The 22,753-nt window shown below is 43.7% G+C and overlaps 1 protein-coding gene across 1 annotated transcript in view; it reads right to left on the minus strand.

The window, feature by feature from the left end:
- Positions 1–11,183: 11,183 nt before the first annotated feature.
- The window catches only part of ITGA9 (integrin subunit alpha 9), a 324,192-nt gene continuing 312,622 nt past the window's right edge, over positions 11,184–22,753 (minus strand). Inside the window, exon 27 of the mRNA XM_057555761.1 lies at positions 11,184–15,605. Coding sequence (XP_057411744.1) covers positions 15,507–15,605 — 99 coding nt within the window. The 3' untranslated portion in view covers positions 11,184–15,506. The remainder of the gene's footprint in view (positions 15,606–22,753) is intronic.

The following is a 22,753-nucleotide window of genomic DNA, read 5'->3' on the forward strand; positions in this document are numbered from 1 at the left end:
TGGTCACGTAATTTTTGACCAGGGTACCAAAACCATTCAACACTTTTCAACCAGTGGAACTAGGAAACTGGATATCCAGATGCAAAAAAATGCGGTTGAACCCTTACCTAACACCATATGTAAAAATTAACTCAAAATGGATCAAGAACCTAACTGTAAGACCTAAAACAATAAAACTCTTAGAAGAAAATACAAGACATGAGCTTCCCAACATTGGATTTGACAATGATTTATTGGATACGACACCAAAGGCATAGGCAACAAAAGAAAAAATAGACAAATTGGACTTGATGAAAATTTTTAAAATTTGCACATCAAAAGACACTATCCAAACTAAAAAGACAAGCACAGAATGGGAGAAAATATTTGCAAATCATATATCTGACAAGAGTTTAAGATCCAGAATATATAGAGAACTTCTAAGACTTGACAACAACGACAACAAAAAATCCATTCAAAAATGGACAAAGGAAAAAAAAAAATGGACAAAGGGTTTGAATAAACATTTCTCCAAAGAAGATATACAAACGACAATCGGCCCATGAAAGGATGCTCAACATCACTAATCATTAGGTAAATGCAAATCAAAACTACAAGGAGATACTACTTCACACCCATTAGGATGGCTACTGTCAACAAACAAACAAACAAACAGAAAACAACAAGTGTTGACAAGGATGTGGAGAAATTGGACCCCTTGTACACTCTTGGTGGGAATGTGAAATGGTAAAGACACTGTGGAAAACAGTATGGTGTTTCCTCAGTTCCTCAAAAAATTAAACATAGATTACCATATGATCCAGCAGTTCCACTTCTGGATATATATATATATCCAAAAGAATTGAAAGCAGGGTCTCAAAGTGATATTAGTACACCCACGTTCAAAGCAGCATTATTCACAATAGCTGATACATGGAAACAATGCAAGTGCCCATCAACTAGTGAATGAATAAGCAAAGTGTGGTATATTGATACAATGGAATATCACTCATCTTTAAAAAGGAAGGAAATTCTGACATATGCTACAATATGGGTGAACCTTCAGGACATTATGCTAAGTGAAATAAGCCATTCACAAAAAGACAAATACTGTATGATTCCACTTATATGAGGTACCTAGAATAGTCAAAATCATAAAGACAGAACGTAGAATTGTGATTGCCAGGGACTGGAGGGAGGGGAGAATGGGGAATTATTATTTAATAGGTATAGAGTTTTGGTTTTACAAGGTGAAAAGAGTTATGGGGATGTATGGTGGTGATGGTTGCACAACAATGTGAATGTACTTAATACCACTGAACTGTACACTGAAAAATGTTTAAGATGGTAAAATATATGATATGTGTATTTTACCAGTATTTTTTTAAAAAGAAAAAAGGGAGACGTGACATAGATGGCTGGGAGGGCTGGGGAGACAGAGGGAGCTCCAGGGTTCAGCAGCACTGACCCAGTGGGGCAGAGAAGTATGGTGAATGTTTCATCAATGAGAACGTTTGAGCAGAGACTCGAAGAATGCAGTTTCAAGGATGCCAAAGAAAAGATTCCTGTAGCGAGTGATCTCCAGAGAAGGTGACAACTCCAAGATTCAGATTCTAGGTGTAACTGACATATGCTAGACCTTGCTATTACAAAAGCATAGAGGAGCCATAATCACACAATACCCAAGAATCTATACTCCAGCCAGAATCATGCAACCAAGCATTCCTAAATCCCCTCCTTGGCATGATCATGATTACGTGCAGCTGCATTATTCCCTGTGTGCATGGTCGGGGGGGTCCTAGGTGAGCTCATTTTCTTTCTAAGGTCCCATAAGCAAGGTTCTGGGACATGGTGGGGCTGTGGTGGTGGTGGGCATTGTCTCACCACTGACCAGGGCTCCTCCTGCTGCCAACCCATCCTTTAGGGGAGATTACAGGCACGACACTGTGGTGCTGATAGTGGGATTGTTTCTCCAATGACCAGGGCTCCTTCCTGGCCCCTCAGGGCCCTTGTGGGGGTGGCCCTCTGCTGTTCATGGGTATTTCTCTCCTGTTGGCTGTTCTCCCTATGATCTGCCCAAATCAAGAGCTCGCCCTCTCAGCCATGCCCCCATACTGCACTCACACATCATCTACCAACAGGTTTGGACACATAATGAGAAAATGATAGATATTTGATATTACAAATATCCTGGGAAAGTCTTACATGGAGAGTCCACGGACGGCCATCATTTCTCAGAAGAGGTTGATAAATAATGTGTATTTTACTTGTGGAAGGAGTTACAATTTTCTAATACCTAACGTATAGTGTCTTAAGAGCTACCTCCCGCCCTAGGGTAGCTCTAAGACACTATAAGGTAAGGTAGGGTCCCTTTAGGAAGTTATACCATTCACTATCGTTGGGTTATGCAATATATGTTGTTATTCGCATGTTTCAAGCCCCCACACTAAGGAACTAACTTAGCAGAGACGAAGGAGGGTCAGAGAGAAGATCTGAGGATGAAAACGCAACCCTGTGAATCACCTTTGCTCGATCTTGCCCATCCTCTCAGAGATCTGACTCTCAGCCCACTAGTCGGAGAACAAGTCCACACAGAAACAAAATCACATCACAGGGCACTGGTATTCTAAGATATAGACTCATTCTCAGAGGCCCAGGGCCACCCAGTCCTCATGGTCCTGTATAAATATTATTGTTTTTGTCTCAAAAGATTTCAAGGAGCACTCAAGAAATTATTTGGCTTTTGTTAGGGTGTACTTTCTCAGCCTGGTGTAGGGAAAGACCATCTACTTGTCTGAAGTTATATATCTTCTCAGATCCCAACCTTCTTAGTCATTTCTAATAAGTCTGGGTTTACAACATTTCCTATGGACACACAAGCACCATAAAAAATAAATCCTAATAATTATTGCTGCTGATATTAAGCAATGACAAGTAGGAAACTAATTTATACTTATTTCCATCAGCTCATATGTTCATACAAGTTTCAACACACAATCACAAGTATAGTAAAAATAAGTTTTACTACATAGTTACTGCCAATAGCTACATTAACAGCAGTATCATTAATAAAACCTTCAACTCAAAGGTAGATCAACTTAAATGAAAAACCCAGAGGGAATAAATAATTCATAAAAATGTTGAACAGAGCTTTTCATCTTCTTGCTTTCAGTATCTCGTATAATCAGTTTTCACATATGTTAGCATTTAAGTGAGTTCTTAATAGAGCACATGAGAATTACTTGAGAGTAGAAGTTTCTAGATTTTTCTTTTTATTAGATTATTTTAAATTATGACATATTTCAAATATATAGAGAAATACAGACTTCTATTTCCAATAGCATGGCTGACTTTTCTGCTGATATCATCTAAATGGGCAAGATGAAAATATTATAGTTGCTTTTCTTAAATTATTGACAAAATGTCAAGAAAAGAAGGCACATCCAGGATAAGCACTAAGTTCAGGGGTGGGGGGAACCCAGGTAGGGGTGGTAGGCAGAATGCTGAAGCCGACTTGTGCCTTGGAAACATTTGCCAAACTGGGAAAACTTGGGTCTGAATTTTTATAGCATCATAGGGAAGGGGGCACAGGAGACATAGTCCTGGAATCACTCAAGGAGGGTGATCTGAAAGGGGTCTCTCCCTTCCTGAATCTGGGACACCAAACGACTGTACCATCAGCATAAGGCTAAATGAGAAGTAAACCTGCTGCTGCCCCATCCCAAGGAACACCAAGAAAATGGCCAGACTAGAATACTGGTGTTGAATAGAGGAGAAAAAAATATCTCCCCAGAGAACTTATAGCCTTGCTCCTGCTCTGACATCAGTTTGCAGGCTGCCTACAACACTCCCTGGGTGGTCTGAAAAAAACTCAAGGCAAAAATTTAGTTTAAAACAGTCCCAGATTATTCATTCTCTCATCCACTTTGCAGAAGCACATGAAAATCTTCCCTGGAGGAAACTACCTCAAATTCCCACAGATAAGCTCTGAGGGGAACAAGCAACTGACAGGAAAAAATGGCAAAACACAAAGGAAACACGGCACCACAACTGAGAAACAGACAATGATAACAAAAGACATCAGCTGTTGGAAATATCATACACATCATAAAATAATTAAGTTTAACATACTTTAAAAATAAAAGCTTAAACATATGTGCAGGGATGAGAGACTATATAGATTAAAAAAGAATCAAATAGAACTTATAGAAATGAAAAATATAACTGGATTAACAACTCAAAGAAACATACAAAAACAACTGACATTCAGGGGAAAATGTACTAGTATATGCCACCTACTTTGAAATATGTAAAAATCAGACATGTGAATGGATGGAGAGAGGAATGGATAGATCTGTGATAAACTAAGTATAGTAAAATGCTAATGGACAGAATCTAGATGGTGAGCATACAGGTATTTACCATAAAACTATTTTAACTTTTCTGTTTGCTTGAAATTTTTTATATAACGTCACACACACACACACACACACACACACACACACAAACTCACAAACTGATGAGGAGATTAGATACCTAGAAAATAAGAAATCTAGGCTTCTAATCCATGAATAAAGGTAGATCAAGCCTCCCAACAACAAAAATATTAAAAATGAAGAATAAAATATTTTCAATAGCATGCTCTTAAAAGCACAGAAAACATGGCAAATGTAATAGGGAAGAACAAATCTGACTCCATGTTGGATCTGTTTCTTTTACTTTAACCTTTGTATTCTATTGCCTTTGCTACAAGTTAATTACTCAAGGGATGTTGCCTATAGCTCAAAGTATACATAATGGCCCACCTCTGGGAACCTGGTCTCCCAAGCCTGAGCATAAAACTAAAATACCTTTGTTTAGCTCACAGCAAACATCTTGACCAGGCCCACCTATGAATGGCTGCAGGAGAGAAGAAATTAACACATCCCCTCTGGAGTCTGGCCAGAACCAGAAAATAGTTGCAAAAACTTACTGCCTTTTTGACTTTACCTCCTCACCCCCCCCCCACCACTTTGTTCTATAAAAGAAACTAGCACCCACCCCCTGGCAAGATGGTTCTATGGGACAGTAGTCCACCATCTTCTTGGTCTGCTGGCTTTCTAAATAAGTCACTATTCTTTGCCCCAACAACTCGTCTCTCCATTTATCGGCCTGCTGTGTGGTGAACAGTACGAGCCTGGACTCAGTAACAGTATGAAATTATCAAGCCAAAATCTGAGTGAAGGTGGCAATGTGGGGAGGTAAGTGGAGGATTGCAGTCACTTTAGTCCTGAGCAGGTGTCAACCTAACAAAGTTGAGGTTGGTTTTCATGGCTTTGCAGGGTTCATGGGCCCATAAAGTGGGAGCTCAAAGGGCTACAACCTCCATGTAAGAGAAATAGAAACATCATTCCTACCAGTACTCAACTGAGGGGAGTTGCCTCAGTGCTGAGTAGGGCACAGGGTGGGCAAGGGGGTGATGGAAATATCACTGCTGAGAAGTAACAACCACAAGTTGGTCTTAACATGGATTTGTTCAAATTCACACTACATGGGTGGTCCATAAAACCTCAATGTATGGTCCCAGACTGGCTCCTGGCAGAGGCAGAAGCAAATGCTCTCTATAGGAACACATCTCCATCCTATCTCTCAAAGAATTACCACAAATAATTTTCCAAGGAAAATAAGCAGCTAATAGTAAAAAACATACAGACCAACAAAAAACAATCAACCAAGCAACAAAAAACCCCACTATTTACACAAGGAAACAAGGTAACATGAATGAGAATCATCAGGGAAAAAAAACCCAGAAAGCAGAAAACAGAAATAGACACATAACAATGACATTGCATGTATTGGATATAAAATAGAAACTATGATTACCATGTGTAATGATACAAAACAAACTTGAAAGCACATGTAGTGAACAAGAAAATACAAAGAATTACCAATCATATTTGAAGGAGAACCAAATAGAACTTTTAGATATGTGAATGTAATTCAAATGAAAATCCCAATAAACAATTCTAGAAGCAGATTTGACACAAGCTGAAAAGATAGTGAATGCAAAAGTAGTCTAGAAGAGATATTCCAGGATGCTGCACAAAGAGATGATGAGATGGAAACAGGAAAGGTAGACAAAGAGGCAAGAAGGACAGACAGAGTCTCACACTTAATCAGAGTTCTAAAAGGAGAGAAGGTGAAAATGAAGCATGGAGAATATTTACAGAGATGAAGAGAATGGATGAAAGACATCAAACCACAGAAGCCCAGCAAATCCCAAGCAGAATAAGCAGAAATTCTACCTTCACATCCGAGTGAAACTACAGATCACTAAAACAAAGAGAAAACCTTAAAAGAAGCCTGAGAGAAAAAACAAATCCCTCTTAAAGAAGTGACAAATGGATTGACTGCCAACTTCTTAATGGTAACAACAGGAGCCAGAAGAAGATGAAATGATATATTTATCCATCAAGAGAAAATAACTGCTGAATTCTATGCCAGTAAAAAGTCAAGAAGCTGGCAGATTAAAGAAGCTTCAAATAAAACAAAACTGAAATAGTGCCTGTCGGCAGTCTCTCACTAGAGAAAATTATAAAAGATGTACTAGGCATAAGGAAAATGACCCCATGAAGAAAGACCTGAGATGAAAAAATGAACAGAGAAGGTGGCAAATACATGAGCAACATTTTACTACAGAATATTCAACACAAAAAAACAAAACCAAAAGACTTATGATGTTGAAGTATAAACTTAAAATGCATTAAAGGAGAGTTATTAACTTTAGACTGTGGTATGTTTAGGCAAGTAAACTATGGTAACTCTTGAAGTTCTAGGGTATCTGGGTATCCACTTAAAGAACATAAGAAGAAGGACTAATGGGGGGAAGAACGGAATGTGAAAAAGACAAGGAAGGACAGAAAGAGAAACTTAAGATAGGCAAAAAAACCACACAAAAATCCCACAAAATAAGACAGAAATAAATCCAATTATTTCATTAATAATGGTAAGTACAGACAAACTAAATGTTCTAATAAAATGACAAACAGTGTTAGAACAGATTTTAAAAACCCAACTGTATTCTGTTTACAAGTGATACACACAAAATATAAGGATATATCAATAGAAAGGCTATAAATAAAAGAATGAGAAAAGATATATTGTATAAACACTAACCAACATAGACTTGAACACAAAGTATTACTAGAGAAAAAGAAGATCACTGCATAATGATAGAGTGTTGATCCGGAAAAGATAGATAATTTAAACTTTTAGGTACTTAATAAAATAGGCTCAGTCCTAAATAAAAGACAAAAATGAACAGAACTAAAAGGAAATCAAGAAAAATCCACAGTCATAGTGGGTATGGACAGAGACACAGCATGGTTCTGAGTGATCCTGAAAGCTCTTAAGGTTGCCTGGCAATGAGTGCTTTACAATTTTCAAAAGATTCACACAGATGATTTCATATAATCCCATAATAACCCTTTTTTCCCTCTACTCCTATATTGTCCCTCCCCCCCTCCCCATTGGTAACCACTAGTTTGTTCTCTATATCTGTGAGTCTGCTTCTTTTCTGCTTTATTCACTAGATTGTTGTATTTTTTAGATTCCACATATAAGTGATACCATATAGTATTTATCTTTTTCTGTATGACTTATTTCACTTAGCATAATGCCCTCCAACTCCATCCATGTTGCTGTGAATGGCAAAATTTTCATTCTTTTTTATGGCTGAGTAATATTCCATTGTATATATATATGCCACATCTTCTTTATCCATTTATCTGTTGATGGGCACTTAGGTTGCTTCCATACCTTGGCTACTGTAAAAATACTGCTCTGAATGTTGGGGTGCATGTACCTTTTTGAATTAGTGGTTTTGTTTTTTAAAGACCATTTGGCAGGGATTTCTGATGGACTGGTTGTAGTGTGGGAGAAGGCTGAGTCAAGGATGACTGCAAGCATTTTGGCCAGGGCAAGCAGAAGAATAAAGCTGCCATTTCCTGAGATGGGGACAGCAGCAGTCCAGCTCTGAACATGCTCAGTTTGAGAGGCCTGTGATCTAGCTGAGCGAGTGGAGAATTCAGGGGAGAGGACCAGACTGGAGGCACCTGGGTCCTGTAGGCGACACATAAAGCAAGGAGCCTGGATGGGGATCTCCAAGGAGTACAGATGCAAGAAGTTCCAAAGTCTGAGCCCTGGGCTCTTCCAACATCAAGAGGCTGGGAAGAAGAGTGGGAACCTGCAAAGGAGGCTGAGAAGTGGCCAGGGAGGTGGTAGGTGTGCTATTCTGGAAATCTAATGGAGAGACTGTTCAAGGAGGTGAAACTGATTCCAGAAGAGGAAACCCAGATGGCCAATAAGAATATGAAGAGATGCATGTGTACGGCTGTCAAACACATTCAAACCTAACTCCATACAACAGTGTACACACAAGACTGGCAAGAAAGTCAGATAATTCTGTGATGGGCAAGGATGCAGGGACATGCACTGCTGCTGAGAGCATCCACTGTGTGGTCATTTTAGAATCTGGAAAAGGAGACTGTAACCAGGTTAAGATGTAATATATGTAATATGTACCATGAGAGATTCTAACTCAGGCCCAGCGGGGGACATGGGAGAGGATGTTCATTGCAGCAGGAGGGTGCAAGCAGTCAAAGGTCTCCTACAGAGGGGCTGGAGTAGTAAAATGCGGTAGAAACAATGTAGGATGTAGTGCTGCATAACCACAGCGACATGAATACATCCTCAAAAACTGAAACACAGCCTGAGCTTTTAGGCTCAATACCATTTAAGTGAAACACACAAAATAATACTATGTACATACATTTCTAAGGACATGTATTCAATTCATTAGACTTGGTGCCTCTAGGAGAGAGAGGAATGTGAATGGGGATGGCGGGGGATAAAGGAGAAAAATAACATAAAACAAGAAAGAGCTTTGTGCGGACATTAATATGATTAACCAACTCTGTTGTACCCTAGGTACCCACCCCAAATAAAGGTGTTCCTCTTGCTCAAATCCAGTCAGACTCAAGGATTTGAAGGGTACGTATTTAGGGCTTAAGGAAGCTATATTCTGAGTATCTTATACCAATGGGTGTAGCAACTGTTAGTTGTCTCCAATATGTATTCTCCTCTTATTCCTTAAAAATCCATTCCCCAGCCTCCTTTGTGGATGGGTGCATTTATATGACTAATTTCTGGCCAGTGCTCTATGGGACTTCTGGGAAGGCCAGTTAAAAGGGAGAGGGCATTGCCATTTTATCCTCCTCTATTGTTGGCTGGGAATGTGGACACGATGACTGGTACACTGGTAGCCATCTGGGACCACGAGGTAACTTTAAGGATGGAAGCCACATGCCTAGAGAGGAGCTGGTATCCTGATCATCCATGAAGCTGCTGTTCCAGAACTTGATGGCCCACACCTGGTCTTCTTTTATGTAAGAGAGGAACATACTTCCAGCATGTTTAAACCATTGTTATTTTGGATTTTTCTATTATATGGAGCCAAATATTCTTCTAACTGATAAGGTGGGTTCTGAATAGACGTAATATTGGAGAGGATTGCTTTTTTTCCAAATCTGCCGTTTCTTAGAAGAAAGTTTTCCTGAAGATCCTTTTAAAAATGCCCCCTGCTTATTAATCCATTTGGTGTCTTCAGAAGGTAGTACTTATACCTCTATTGAGATTTGTTTTAATTTTTTAGGTATTTTTGCAATTATAGAAGAATCACATCAAATAAAGCACACAATGATCTGGACTAGACTTTGAGGCGAAGCAGATGTTTGGCAGCAGGCCCAGATGTCACAGCCTCAGATTTCAGGGCAGAGCTGGCCATATCTCGTTATATCCACTTTAGTTGGATGTTACACAGAATGAATGGACCTGATCTCAGGGTCGGGTGGCCTTGCTGGTGGAGAGCTACCAAGTGGTTTGATAGTATAGACAGAGTTCTAACTAAGCACTCCCATTAATTCTATTACTAAGCAAAATACCCTGATGAATAGACAGACTTTAAGGACCAGAGGTAAAGAACAGTGGACTGCACAACTCCTGATTGAACGGGAGACAGAATTTACTAATTGGCCATTTTTCTTCCTCTTAGTTTTGTATCTTTGATTCCTTTGAGTTAGTCAAGGCCTTTTCTTGGCTGAAGGAAACAGGTGGAGCAACACAAGAGAAGCATACTTAATCAGCATTAGTGATCTGGCAGGTCTTGTTAAGCCAGGAAGCATCCGAATTAAAAATCTTGGGATTTCTCACTGGACCATCATCCTAAGTGTCAGGCTCATCAATGCTCTTTGTTGCAAACAAAGCTCTTTCTTTCGAGACCTAGAATTTGGGATCTCTTTTGGCTTAGCAATTCATACTCTCCCAGAGGTAACTTTATTTTAAAAGTAATTTGCGTATGTTTCATTGTTACAAAAGACATACATGCTCACTGTAGAACATGAAAATTCAGACAAGTAAAAACAAAACAAAATGCAAAGTAAAAACATTGACAATCCTACCCAGTTAAAGACAACCAATTTTATCCCCTTGGTGTGTATCTTTTCAGACCCCCTTCTATACTGTGTGGGGTGTGTGTGTGTGTATGAATTTTAACCACAGGGGAGTAATATAAATCTTAACAAGTACAAAAGCAGCAATTAATGAAATAGGAAGCAAAAACCAGTACACTTGATTGGTATAGCCAAAGGCTTATTCTTGAAAAGACCAATAAAGTAGATCTTTGTTGGTCTCATCTAGAGAAAAAAGAGAAAAACATACAAATGAACAATATTTGAGATAAGAACAGGGACATAACTAGACAGATGGAGGGGATCAAAAATTAAGAGAACACAATGTTTGTAAATGTGTAAGGATGCTACCAAAAGGCTTCCGGGAAAATGCTTCATGACTGGAGGACACATGAGGAAGCAGTCTACTAAAAACGAGGAATCAGCCGCATTTAATTTGGGCACATTCATCCTAAGACCAAGGTCCCAGCTGTGGTCCTGGGCAGGTGGGTGATGCACAGAGAAGGTGGTGACCATGGAATGGAGGCCAAAGACTAGGGACAGTTCGGACACATTGAGTGGGTTCTTTATGTGCAATTAGATGAACCTGCATGGGCTCTTTAAATGCTCATGTTGTATTACACCGAAACCCCATCTTTAACAGCCTAAAAAGGCTAAAGTTCTTCAGTAGCAAAAGAAATTACAGACTGAACTCCCAAATCATTTGTAGCCATTTTTTTTATTCCAAACACGTACTTTTGTAAACCTGCATTTCCCAAACAGTGCAAGTGAATTAGAAGTGACTGCACAGACTTGAATACATGTGACTTTGTGAATTCCCACTGAAATTCCTCAACGGAAACGTACATGGATGCATCAATCAAGTTCTGGAAGTGAAGTTAGCGTGGGTGCCTGCCATGCAATTAATCACACTCTTAAAGCTTTTAAACTTACTCTGCTGATCACACCGTGCATATTAGAAGTTGAAAAAACCTTAACACAGTCTGAAATCTACAAAGCATTGCATCACGTGGGACATTTGTTCATTATCCCCCTCACATGCTGAAAATCAGAAGACATTCTAGAAGGTTCATTTTGGCCCTACTGCCTTTGTATCCTAACCCTTCAGCCATTCTTTGCTTCAGAACATATTCTCCACTGTGTATATTCTTGCTCTATATAGCAAAACAACACATGGACTAAAACACCGCATACTTGGAGCATTTCTAAGGGACGCTCATTTTCTGCCTTTTATCTGCTAAAAGGCCATTTCCCCCAAATACCAATCCTTTGCTTTGCCTCTACATTTCGGGAAGTTTGAATTAGGTGCAGGTTTCATCAGGTGTAGGTTTTACACGTAACATGAGTGTAACTGTGTTGCCCTGCCATGATGCCTTATCCAAAAATAAAAGTAGAATAACCTTTTTTAAAAATGACATTGCTACGGTTCCACAGGTAGCATATCAGCACCCATCACAACCACCTAAGGGATCTGCTACACATCCACATTGAAAACAGGTCCCTGATGTTTCCAGGAGGCCCGCTGGTTTTGTTTTGAACCTCCTTGCCTCTGGCTCCAGGGCTGAAGGTTGCATATGATTTGGTGAAGGAGGACTTTCCATCAGATTTTCTACAAAGCTTACCCAACTTCAGAATGCTGACGGAAGTTTCCTGAAGAATTGACTGAGAAAGCCTCAGTGACCTCAGTAGCAAGTGATTCTGGCCGTGTGCCTGTCAGTCACCGTAAAGCCACTGGACCCACTCACTCCTGCCAGTGTCCCCTCGTTCCTGAACCTCATGGCCTCTTCTCTGCGACAGGTCCAGGGCTCACTTAGGCGATGTTCCAAACTCCTGAGTCCCATGTAAACTGAGCATAGGTGAATCATTTTTGAAAAGGGAGCATTATTTCACTTAATTTCTACAAAGGTCCGTTCTTCATATTTAAAAAGCACCTCAATCCTTCTGACAGTTGATTATAACCCTAGTGAATACACAACCAAAAAGCTGAAGCAGACTTAAATAATGCTGTGCAAGAGAACATCAGATAGCATTCCACAGTGAACCCACAGAAGCAGGAAAGATGGAAATTGGAAGGCACTGTGGAATTTTAAAAGAACCCTCTGGAGAAGGAACAAAGACACATCAACCCATCCTGTCTGCTTCCCCCGAGAGCCTACTGAGGGCTTCTGAACTGGATGGAGCTGGTGAATTGGCCAAGCTGAGAGCGCTGACAACCTGCTCAACTTCCCTCTCTATCTCTGTGCTAAATGGTCAGCTCCCCAGTCCCTGCTGCCCCGCCTACTCAGCATCAGGAGATAAGCAGATGTACCATCCTCCCCAAACAGGTTCCAGAGGGGCTGCCAGTATTTCCTCCAGTGGAGGCCAAGCGAGATTTTCTTAAAAACTGCCCTATTTAGTCTTAGTAATCTCCTGGGTATGTGACCACTCGTGTGCCTACCACTCAGAACCACATGGATCCCAGTTTTGAGACTGGCTATGGAGACTGCCCCTCCCCCGGTGAGGCTTTCCCCTCTGGCTGGCAGAACCGCGTGCCCGCCAGTTATCCTGCTACACTGTCTCCCATGCGTCTGCACCCCTTGCAGGAGGCTGGCTGTGGCTATTTGTGCATTTGGCCAAAGCCGCTGATGGAGCTGTCCCAGGCCTACCACCTAAGAATCCTAAATGATTTATTAAAGGACAACATGAAACAACAAGCAGAAGTCCGTCCAAGGAAGGCTGCAGATGAGGTCTCGTAAAGGAATTCACGCTCTGAGCGCCACTGTGGGAAGATCTGCCTCCCCTGGGGCAAAATGTGGGGTGGTGTTCACTGGGGAACCCCCGGCACTTAGCACAGGGTCTGACGCACAGCAGGGGCCCCATACACATCTGTCAGAGGTGAACCCTGAGTGAGAACTGGAAGGGGAGCATGATGCATTCTGTATCTTCCTGTGTCAGAGTCAACTGCGTAAGAAACGAAAAGACACGTGTGCTCCCTGCCAGGTTTGCAACCGCCCAGCACCCTCATAATTTTGCCAAAACTTTAGATATCTTTGCAAGCATTAGCCAACTATGTGTCTGGAAAAACCTATCTCCCCTGAAGTTGAGTTCTGTGTCTTTTCAACAATACTCACAGGCCCCCGCACATCTTAGCTCCCAGTCAACAAGGCCCTATGAGAAAGATGCCTGGTCTTGTTTTTTGTTTCATTCTCATCTGATGCCATCTGTTTGTACCCGGGGCTTGAGCAGGCTGTGATAAGTGACTAAGGACTCTGTCAGACCCTGCTCTTAGGCACGTTTTCCCCTGTACCAGATGGTTTTCCAGCAGCGGTAACAGCAGCCAGGGCTGCTCATGGTTATTGAATGTTCACTACGGGCCAGGCATGGTGTTGAACTTGCTACATCCGTCACCACCTTGCCGTTTCAGAGAATCACACTGCACTCAAACCTGGACAGCACTGTGCGTCTGGTAATAAACACTGTCAAACAGAGAGCTTGGATAGCGAAGGCCATAACTCAGCATTCACCTGTACAGGGGATAGGCGAGGACGTCAGTGCTATGCCCAGATCCCTTTGCATCATTTCTTTTGCATTATTTCTGTGCGCTTCCCAGGTTGGGGGTGCAGCCCTCTTTTTGAGGACCGCTCCTGAGCTACTGGGGCTATTTTGCTGGCAGGAAGTGAAAGCAGAAAGTTTACATCTCCCCTGGGTACAAGACTATGAAAGCTCAGCTCCCGTGCCCCAGGTTGGGACAACTCTGAGGCATAACTTACCCTCCAGAGCCCCCCTGCAGGATCAGGCTGAAGACCCCCTGCACGGGACCTGCCCTGAAATGGCTCCCTTACCTGTCTTCCTCCCCTTCCGTGTCCTGCTTCCCTCGTGTCCTTACTGGTGTGCCCTGGGGATACTTCCTTAATAAGTTACTGCATGAAAATCCTTGTCTCAGGGTCCACTTCTTAAGAACTCCACCTAAGACATGATTAAAAAAAATAAGGACAGGTTGAATGGTCATCTCTGGGAAGGACACTGCAATTACCATTAGCTGGGACAGCAAGAGTGACGGGGACAATGGAGACCTCTGTACTCAAATTAACATGAAAAGATAACACATCACAGCACTCAGACACAAGTCTCTGCTTGGTGGGCACCAATTCAGTCCCGGTGGTGTGCGGACTCTGATGCATGATGTCCAGGATGAGATGCCATTCTGAGGTTTACCAGTGATGAAATGGCATTGCTCCAAGCTTTCATGTCTTAATTTAAGTGGAAGGAGGGTGAAGTGTCTGCTCTATAAGGTGATGCAGAACAGACCTCAAGAATCAGGTTTTTCCATCCAAATTCCTGCTGGGAATCTTCCAATGAACGGTACAGATGAAAAAACTCTCTTGGTTCTTTACCACATTATTCCACACTTGACTCCAGGCAACAGAGATGTGAGATGCCTTCGGGCTCAGCCCCAAACCACAGCTGATATACAGCACCACCCGCTGGGTGGATTCATCACGTGAGGTTTTTTCAGATGATTTCATCTGAGAGTCTTCTTTAACAGCAAGTTCCAAAGTACAGTAAGATCTTTATCCTTTAACATTTGTATGAATATACAAGTATTTCCAAGATTTCAGGCCAGATATCAGTGCTTGAGTGAACTATATAACCATTTAATAGAAATAATAAAACATCGATACAAATATAAAGACATAATCAGTATAAAAGGCTTATATTTATAAAAATACTTTTAGGTAACAGTTTTCCCCTGAGGGTTGACCACGCATGTTGCATCCATAAATATCGCCTGGCTCTGCAGCCGGCTTTCCAAAGTTCCGAGTTCAGCTGGAAAAGGAAGTGGTGGTGGTTCCAGTCAGGTGACCTGGCCGAAGTGACTGCCTCAGGTTGGCACCTGGGCTTGAGAGAACGAGGACGAGAACAGCATCGTGGGGCCTCCGAAAAATCTGGAGAAGATTCTTTCTTCCAAATATGGAAGATACAAAGATCAGGAAGACAGGCGAACCACTGGGCCACATGACCGGGGTGGGTTGGGGTGGCAGGTCACTGGTTTTTCTGGACCCAGTCCCAACTGTCTTCATTCTCTTTACGGTTCTTCTCAGCTTCAATAATTTCTTTGTACCTTCTGCGAAAGAAGCCCATCTGAAAGGCAGAAAGAGGAGAGGCCAGGTTAGAGATGCTGGGGAATCAACTGTTTTGATTCCCAAGCCACCTGGACCCAGAGGAGGCATGATCTATGCTCACAACTCCTCAGATTGGGCTGATTTAGAAAAAGCATTATGTAGAACCACTTTTCAAAATGCATGGACTTCCTGCAAGCTTTCTTATGATAAGTTGTTTGTTCCTTGTAATGTGCTTCTGGTGGAGTGTTTCCCAAACTGTATGCTGGGGAAAACTAGTTATTGAGGTATTCATAGATTGTTTGGGAGTAAAACAGATTCCACGGTCAAATAAGTTTGGAAACGATACACTCTTTCTTTAAGAGATTCGTAATGTACAGTAGAACAGTAAAGGATCAAATCAACCTTTTAGGAAAGGATTAAGAAAGTCAGGGACTTGATATTTCCCAAGCTTATCTGGCTTTTGATAAATCTATTAATATCCTGAGAGAGATTAGCCATTGCAGAATAATTTGATAAGTACTGCTCTCATACAATAGGAGTTTTAAAGTATCTGCAGGTCTGCATCCTATCTTGCTGTCCTCTAGATCTTTTGCTCAAATCTGTGACCCTCGTGAGCTGCTGAGCTGCCGTGCACACAGCTGGCAGTGTGTACCCCCCTAAAACTGGCAACTCCTCCTAAGCCACGATGGCAGTTTCTTTTAGCTTAGTTCTGAAAAGACCTTTCCTTCCGATGTCTATGGCTTTTCATACAGGGTAAGATGAATTTCCATCTCTTTTCACATAGTCAGCATAGGCACTACTGCCATATAAAAGTAACTTTTTGTAGCCCAAAGCTGACCTTTTCTCCCAAGCTCAGGAAGACCTGGTATCTCTTGTCCTGTGCTCCCCAGCATTAGTGGCCTCTGTTTCTGAGATCAGACATCCTCCTGCATCTGCCCTTAAACATGACTGACTGGAGTTGGTGTACAAATACCCCAGCTCCCTCTCTCCTTGGGTGCGAAACCCTGAGGTGCACGCTCCGCGTGGAACTTTCCCGCAGTGGTAACCAGCTTGATAACACATCCTTTATTAGCTTCCTTCCCTGCCCTCTCTTCCCTGGTCCCCTATTACTGTTTCCTGAGATTATCTTCCAAATAAATGACTTGCCCTCAAATCCTTGTTTCGATCCTCTTGAATAGGGGAATTGAAACAGACATGCACACTTGGCTCACTGCTGGGAGGCTGTGCTGCAGGTCTGTGGTACCACACTGTCACTGGTGTATACTTTCCATAGTCATATTTGAAAACCCTTGAGACTAATAATCTCTGCAATCTGCTGCCAATGGGGGATGCATATACAAAACCTGCCCTAAACAAATTGTCAAGCAAACCCAGGCTTGTGGGCACATCTAACTCCTTTGTGCATCTTTCCTCACACTCCTTCACCATGAACCAAGCATCCACAGTCTCACTGCACCATCTTCCTACTCCTTGAAAGGGGCTTACTGGCCCAGGTGAAAATGAGAACTGTCAAGAGAGCTGCCAAGACAGCGCTGGTCCCCTCCACCCACATTGCCAAGGGAGTCCTGAGAGTTCCCTTTGAGAGCAGTCTGATGGCTGGGAGGGAGTGGAAGCTTCCACAGAACAGCTGGCAAGGGTCTTGTGCTCTGAGCTTCGATCCTCAAGGCCCGTTTCACAGACAGGCATTGAGTTCCTTGGATATGTCCTCCCAGCATCAGACCACATCTGTCAGAACCCTACTTTATGACACCCCTATATACTTTTCTCTCATTAAATCTCTACCACCTTCTCCCTTCTGCAAGGGATGTGGAAAGGAGGCTTGGCTTGAATGTTCTGGATAATTAGAAGAAGGTCGTTGTTGTCATCCTCAAAGCATACCCAAGGGAGGCCAGGAAAGCGACCCAAGACTTCATGGGAATGTCTAACTCAGAAGTTACTGCTTGAAATCTCATTCTTGAAAGATAAAGATGTGGTTGACAGGGCGAATGTGTCATGTGCACCTTCTGAGCTGAGGAGAACATAATCATAGAAAGAAGGCTGGATATAACATGAGAATAAGATTCTTTAGCACATGACTCTACCTGAGGATAGTGTGATGTTTCAGTGATCTCCAGTTACTCACTTTAACTCTAGAGAAGTAACATATCTCTAATGTGGCACCAATCAAGCAGAGCTTTAACTGTCTGCTCTCTTATCATCTTTCACATTTGTCTTAGGACTCCTACGGATTTGTGCTTTTTATCCCCAGAGCTCAGCATCTCACCGCTACTTAGTGCCAGTGATAAGTTGCAAAAATGCCCCTGTATCCATGTCCTGTACCGTGGCTTTGCAGCAAGTCCTATCAGGAGACGGAGTCTATTTTCCACACCCTGAATCTGAGTCGTGACTTGCTATGACGGTTGGGTGCATGGGAGGTGATGCCCTGTCAGTTCCATACTTAGGCCTCAAAGGCCTTGCACACTTCCACTTGCTTTCTCAGAACCCTGCCTGGCTTCCGAGTGAATGAGTTTGGTCTTGCTGCTGAAAGATGAGTCCACCCAGCTGAGGTCCTCTTAGACTCGCCAGCCCCCAACTGCTTGCAGGTGTAGGTTTGAGCCCTGCTGAGACAGGAGGACCGCCCTGTTAAGCTCAGTCCAACCCTCAGAATTGCGACCTATGTAGATGGTGGTTGTTTTTAAGTCCCTAAACTTTGGTTTGTTACATAGCAAGAGTTAACTGATACAGAACTCCATATTTTTTTGCCTGACTTACTGAATGAATCAACACCCACAGCAAGGGTGGCAGAGGGGCAGCCTGACAGGGCTCTAGATGGAAAGAGCATCACTGTGCCCTGTCCTGCTGAACAGACTTTTCTTGTTCATCTCTAAGGAGGACGAGAGTCGGCTCACCTTCTCACAGCTATGCTGGCGTAAGGATTTGATACAGCGTGTGCAATCTAGCAAGGATTTAGAGTGCCTGGCCCAACTCTCACAGGAGGCTCTCCTGTGCTCATGTTTATGTGTGTCATACTTGTTACCAACAAAGTGATGGCATATCATCTCCTGTAGGCATCCAAAAGCAAGCTCTTCTGTCTCAAGTGGTATGGTGTCAGCATTAGTCTTTTTTTAAAAAATTTAATTAATTAATTTGGTTGCACCAGGTCTTAGTTGCGGCAGGCGGGCTCCTTAGTTGTGGCTCGCTGGCTCCTTAGTTGTGGCATGCAAACTCTTAGTTGCAGCATGCACGTGGGATCTAGTTCCCTGACCAGGGATCGAACCCAGGCCCCCTACATTGGTAGCTCGGAGTCTTAACCACTGTACCACCAGGGAAGTCCCTCAGCATTAGTCTTGAAAATTCTACCCTGGCTGGCAGTAACCGTAGAGCTTCTCTTAGAAACAGCCTTGCAAACTCTCCACCCCACTCCAGTGCGGCAGGGTATCCAGAGCCCTGTTCCCAACATAACCTGTGTGTAGTCTCATCTTTAGATGGAAGCTTGGAGCTGCCACTGGTGTCTGTCCTTCTTCTTTGGAGCCCATGACCATTTCTTAAAACACGGATCACTCTCATGACTAGGGAGTGCTGGGTACAGTAGCGCAGGCTGTGCACTGCATATAAGGGGGGAGGGTGCCACTCATAGCAGAGAAATCATGGACGTGTAAACTTATGACAACTATTTTCCAGCAGATGGCAGTCGGGTGTCTTTTTCTAACAAAATCAGTAGATTTTCTGAATTTTCTGACAGATGGAAGTAAAGCTTCTGAAGGAAGGGGTGCTGTTTACTCATTTGCACAAAGGTGCCATATAGTCTAGAGGTGGTTCTGTCAAATTAATATTGTTTCTTACGTGATCAAACGAATTCCATTTCAGAAAAAGAGAATATCACCTTCGTGCTGTTGTTTAGAGTCCGGTTTTGGCTTTTGATATAGAACCCAAAGCCCAGGCTCTGAGTTTACCAAGCCAGGGTTCCCCAAACAACTGTGTCATGCCAGGCCTGCCCAGTGCCATAAGACCTACTCTGAAGGGTTGGACAGGAGAGGAGCCCCATGGGGAGCCTGGAGTTCTGAGTACTGCTCACGCTTGGCCACAGGGCAGGTCATTTCCTGGCTCTGAACCTCAGTGTCTTTGTCTCTGCCCAAGAGATCGACGGCATTCTCAGACCTCTTCTAGCTCTGAAACACAATGAACGCTTTTTATGTTGGTCCCCAAAGCAAACTCGGGACTGCAGCCTATGGGCCATACAGCTGTGTATCCATTCCTCACACGCAGGAGGCACAGGGCACAGAGTCCTCGCCTGGTATCATTTTTTTCTCAAAGAGTTTTTGGAAAATTAAATTTCCAATTTTTATATTAAAGTATGGATATGTTATAAAGTATAAAGAAGTCTAAAACTCTTAAACACTAAGATAACTCAAGACTTCAAATACATTTCTCTCCTGCAGCAGGCCTACACTCTCACCGTCACCAGTACTCATGGTTACTTTGGGGAAAACCTTGGAGAGATGCTGGGCAAACCTACATTTTCCCAGTCAGCTGAGCCCACACTGAGGGTGCTGGGAAATGGGCCGTGATCAGTTAAGCCGGACCCTCAGCAGCCCCTCACTCAATTCCAGTCCAGTGGAGTAAGTGTTTTCCTGCACTTTTTCTGGATCCTTCCAGGGCTTGCTTTGCCACGTGAGGGGCAAAAGGCTCTGTAAATAACTGCTGTCTGTAGCGGAGGGAACACTCATGAAAACCCTACAGGAAGAGAGACTCCAGCCAAACTTGGCTCCCCTGCAAGCTGAGGGAGCAGGGGTTTTCTGGCTTCTTGTCTGTGCTGCTCCTGAGGGGGAGCTGCGGCCCCACAGGGCAGCTCCCTCAGCCCTCCTGACAGATTCACACAACTTTCTGATATAAACTTGTGTCAAAAAAGCTGCCAGAAAACTCCTAGGGAAACAGAAAGTTTCCCCTGAATGGCCCTAACTAGGAAGATTCTGAGAGGGGCCTGGGGCCCAGGAATAAGTGAGAATGACTGGGTTCTGGGGTCCACAGCCTGCAGCACCAGCCTCCTCCTTCCCAGCCCAGTTCGGGGTGAGTGAAGGGCGGCTGCACACCCCCACGGCCTCTGGTCTCTGGGGAGATGCCCACCCCCCTCCTCCCTGGCTTTTGGATTGCCTCCTGGGCAGCTATTCCAAGGGCCTTGGACACACTCCTTCTTTGGACTAACTCAGAGCCTCATGTTTATGGGTCCTTTCAAGTTCCTTGACTATTTACATAGCACGTCTCTGTCTCGAGATGTCAACAGTGCAACATCAGCCCAATATTTACTTCCAAACATAAATAAGTCCCCACTGAGTGTCTCTGGCACATGGTCTTAATTGAGACAGTGCGAAGGGTGTGTGTGTGTGCTGTATGTCTGTGTATTTTCATTTTCTCTGCAGGAGAAACAAGGATGGGTTCTCACAGCCCAGCTGGAGGGCAGGTGATAACCCCAATGACCCCTGGAGGGGCTGCCAAACCTACCCATCCGCTGGGCCATTTCACAGATTTATTTTTCCAAGTATTTCTGCTTGAGGTCAGCAGGAATGCTCTTAAATGAAAACCAGGAGCCCAAAGCCAGCTCTGGAGCAGCAGGCTCTTGGAACAGGCCCAGATGACAGAGGGTTCGAGACAGTCCTTCTGAAGGAGGGTGGCAAACCCACTGCACAGCCCACCTCTATACCACTTGTGAGAAGGCAGAGCTGGCAGGTCCTGGGCCTTTTGGGAAGAAGCTGGTCATGGGGCTGGCCAGGCCACGGCACTGCCCTTTGCTCCAGGCCATCTCATTGGCAAAAGGGGCCAACAGGAGAGAAGGGAAAGGTTCCTGGGCTGGAAGCAGTAGAGGAGGATGCAGAGTTTTCTCCTTCACTGAGTGGTGGCCTGCGTGTTTTGGCAAACTGTACAAGGGAGCAAGGAGAGGGGGAGAGAGAGGGAGAGAGAAGCCTGGGGCCCTAAATGAGGCTTTTCCTCTTGAAGGAAAAACATCCCAGCATCTCCACTCTCTCACCACTTGACTCAAAGGCTGGCTTGATGAGTTGAAGGCACTTTTTAAAGGTGCAAGTCACATATACCCTCTGAATAATGAAATTCCTCCTATGAGCAGGCCTTTACGATTGTCTTGAAGAGGCACAGGGCCCAGGCCATTTCAAACCCAAACAGGAGCCAAACAAAAGGAGAGGGGACTCATTTGGATTTTTCTCCCTTAAAAGAGTTTCCTATTTCAAAGTTTTCTTCCTGCACGGTGGCTTGGCAGGCTACTGTAATCCTCGCACAGAAAGTTTAAATTATGGCTCCCAGTGTCTGCTAACAGCTCGGCTCTGGGAAGGCTGATTAGGATCCATTTCAGAATGTGAAGAAGGGTCTGGTTAGCTCGGGGCCCTCGCTGTGGGTTTTGCACCGGAGCCAGGACCTGCTGCGGCCAAGCATGAGACAGCGCCTGATGTGCCACCGGCCGACCCTCTGGAAGGCCCTGGAGGAGAGAAGGAGGCTGAGCACTAGGCAGGGAGCCTGGAGTTCGGCTCTGGAGAAGGTATTTGCTGACCCTATAAGGGGTTTCTGTTTCAGATAAACGGGGGATGATGGGCATGTTGGTGGCACCACGGCGACATGTAGGAGGTGTGGCACAGGCTCTTTGCCTGGCCAAGTGCTGCTTACCCCTCAGGATGTGCTTGGCTCAGCCTCGGTCACTTAACTGCTTTCCCCAGTCTTTACGGCGGAGTGAGGGCTCTTGCTGCTTATCACCTCTGTCCCTTCACCCCGAGCCCGGCCACTTCGCAGGGATCTGTTTGCTGAGTGAAGGTACCGGCCAGCTCACAAGTGTAAAGCATGCTGAGCCGCAGGCCTGCAGGGCACAGAAAATCCATCCGCACTGGGCCAGCTGCCTTGTTCTGTTTTTGATACCACGCCACCATCCTTGTACATTTTGGGGAACAACCATTTTGGGCTCATGAGCTCAAGGCAATGGCAAGCAACCATAGGTAGCAGTGTCAGGAGCTACACCAAAGGGAACTTTAAGAGACGTGGTTCTAGAAAGGAAGGAGGACTTGAACATTGTCCACCTGTCTTCAAAGGCTCTAGTGAAGTGTTTACTCATCAGCAGTGGCAACTGGGTACCATGCAGTGACTTTCCCCTTGAAAGGATTGGAGGGAATGATATGTGAAATACGGTAATAA

The sequence above is a fragment of the Balaenoptera acutorostrata genome, chromosome 10 (genome assembly GCF_949987535.1).
Source record: "Balaenoptera acutorostrata chromosome 10, mBalAcu1.1, whole genome shotgun sequence".
Taxonomy (NCBI): Eukaryota; Metazoa; Chordata; class Mammalia; order Artiodactyla; family Balaenopteridae; genus Balaenoptera; species Balaenoptera acutorostrata.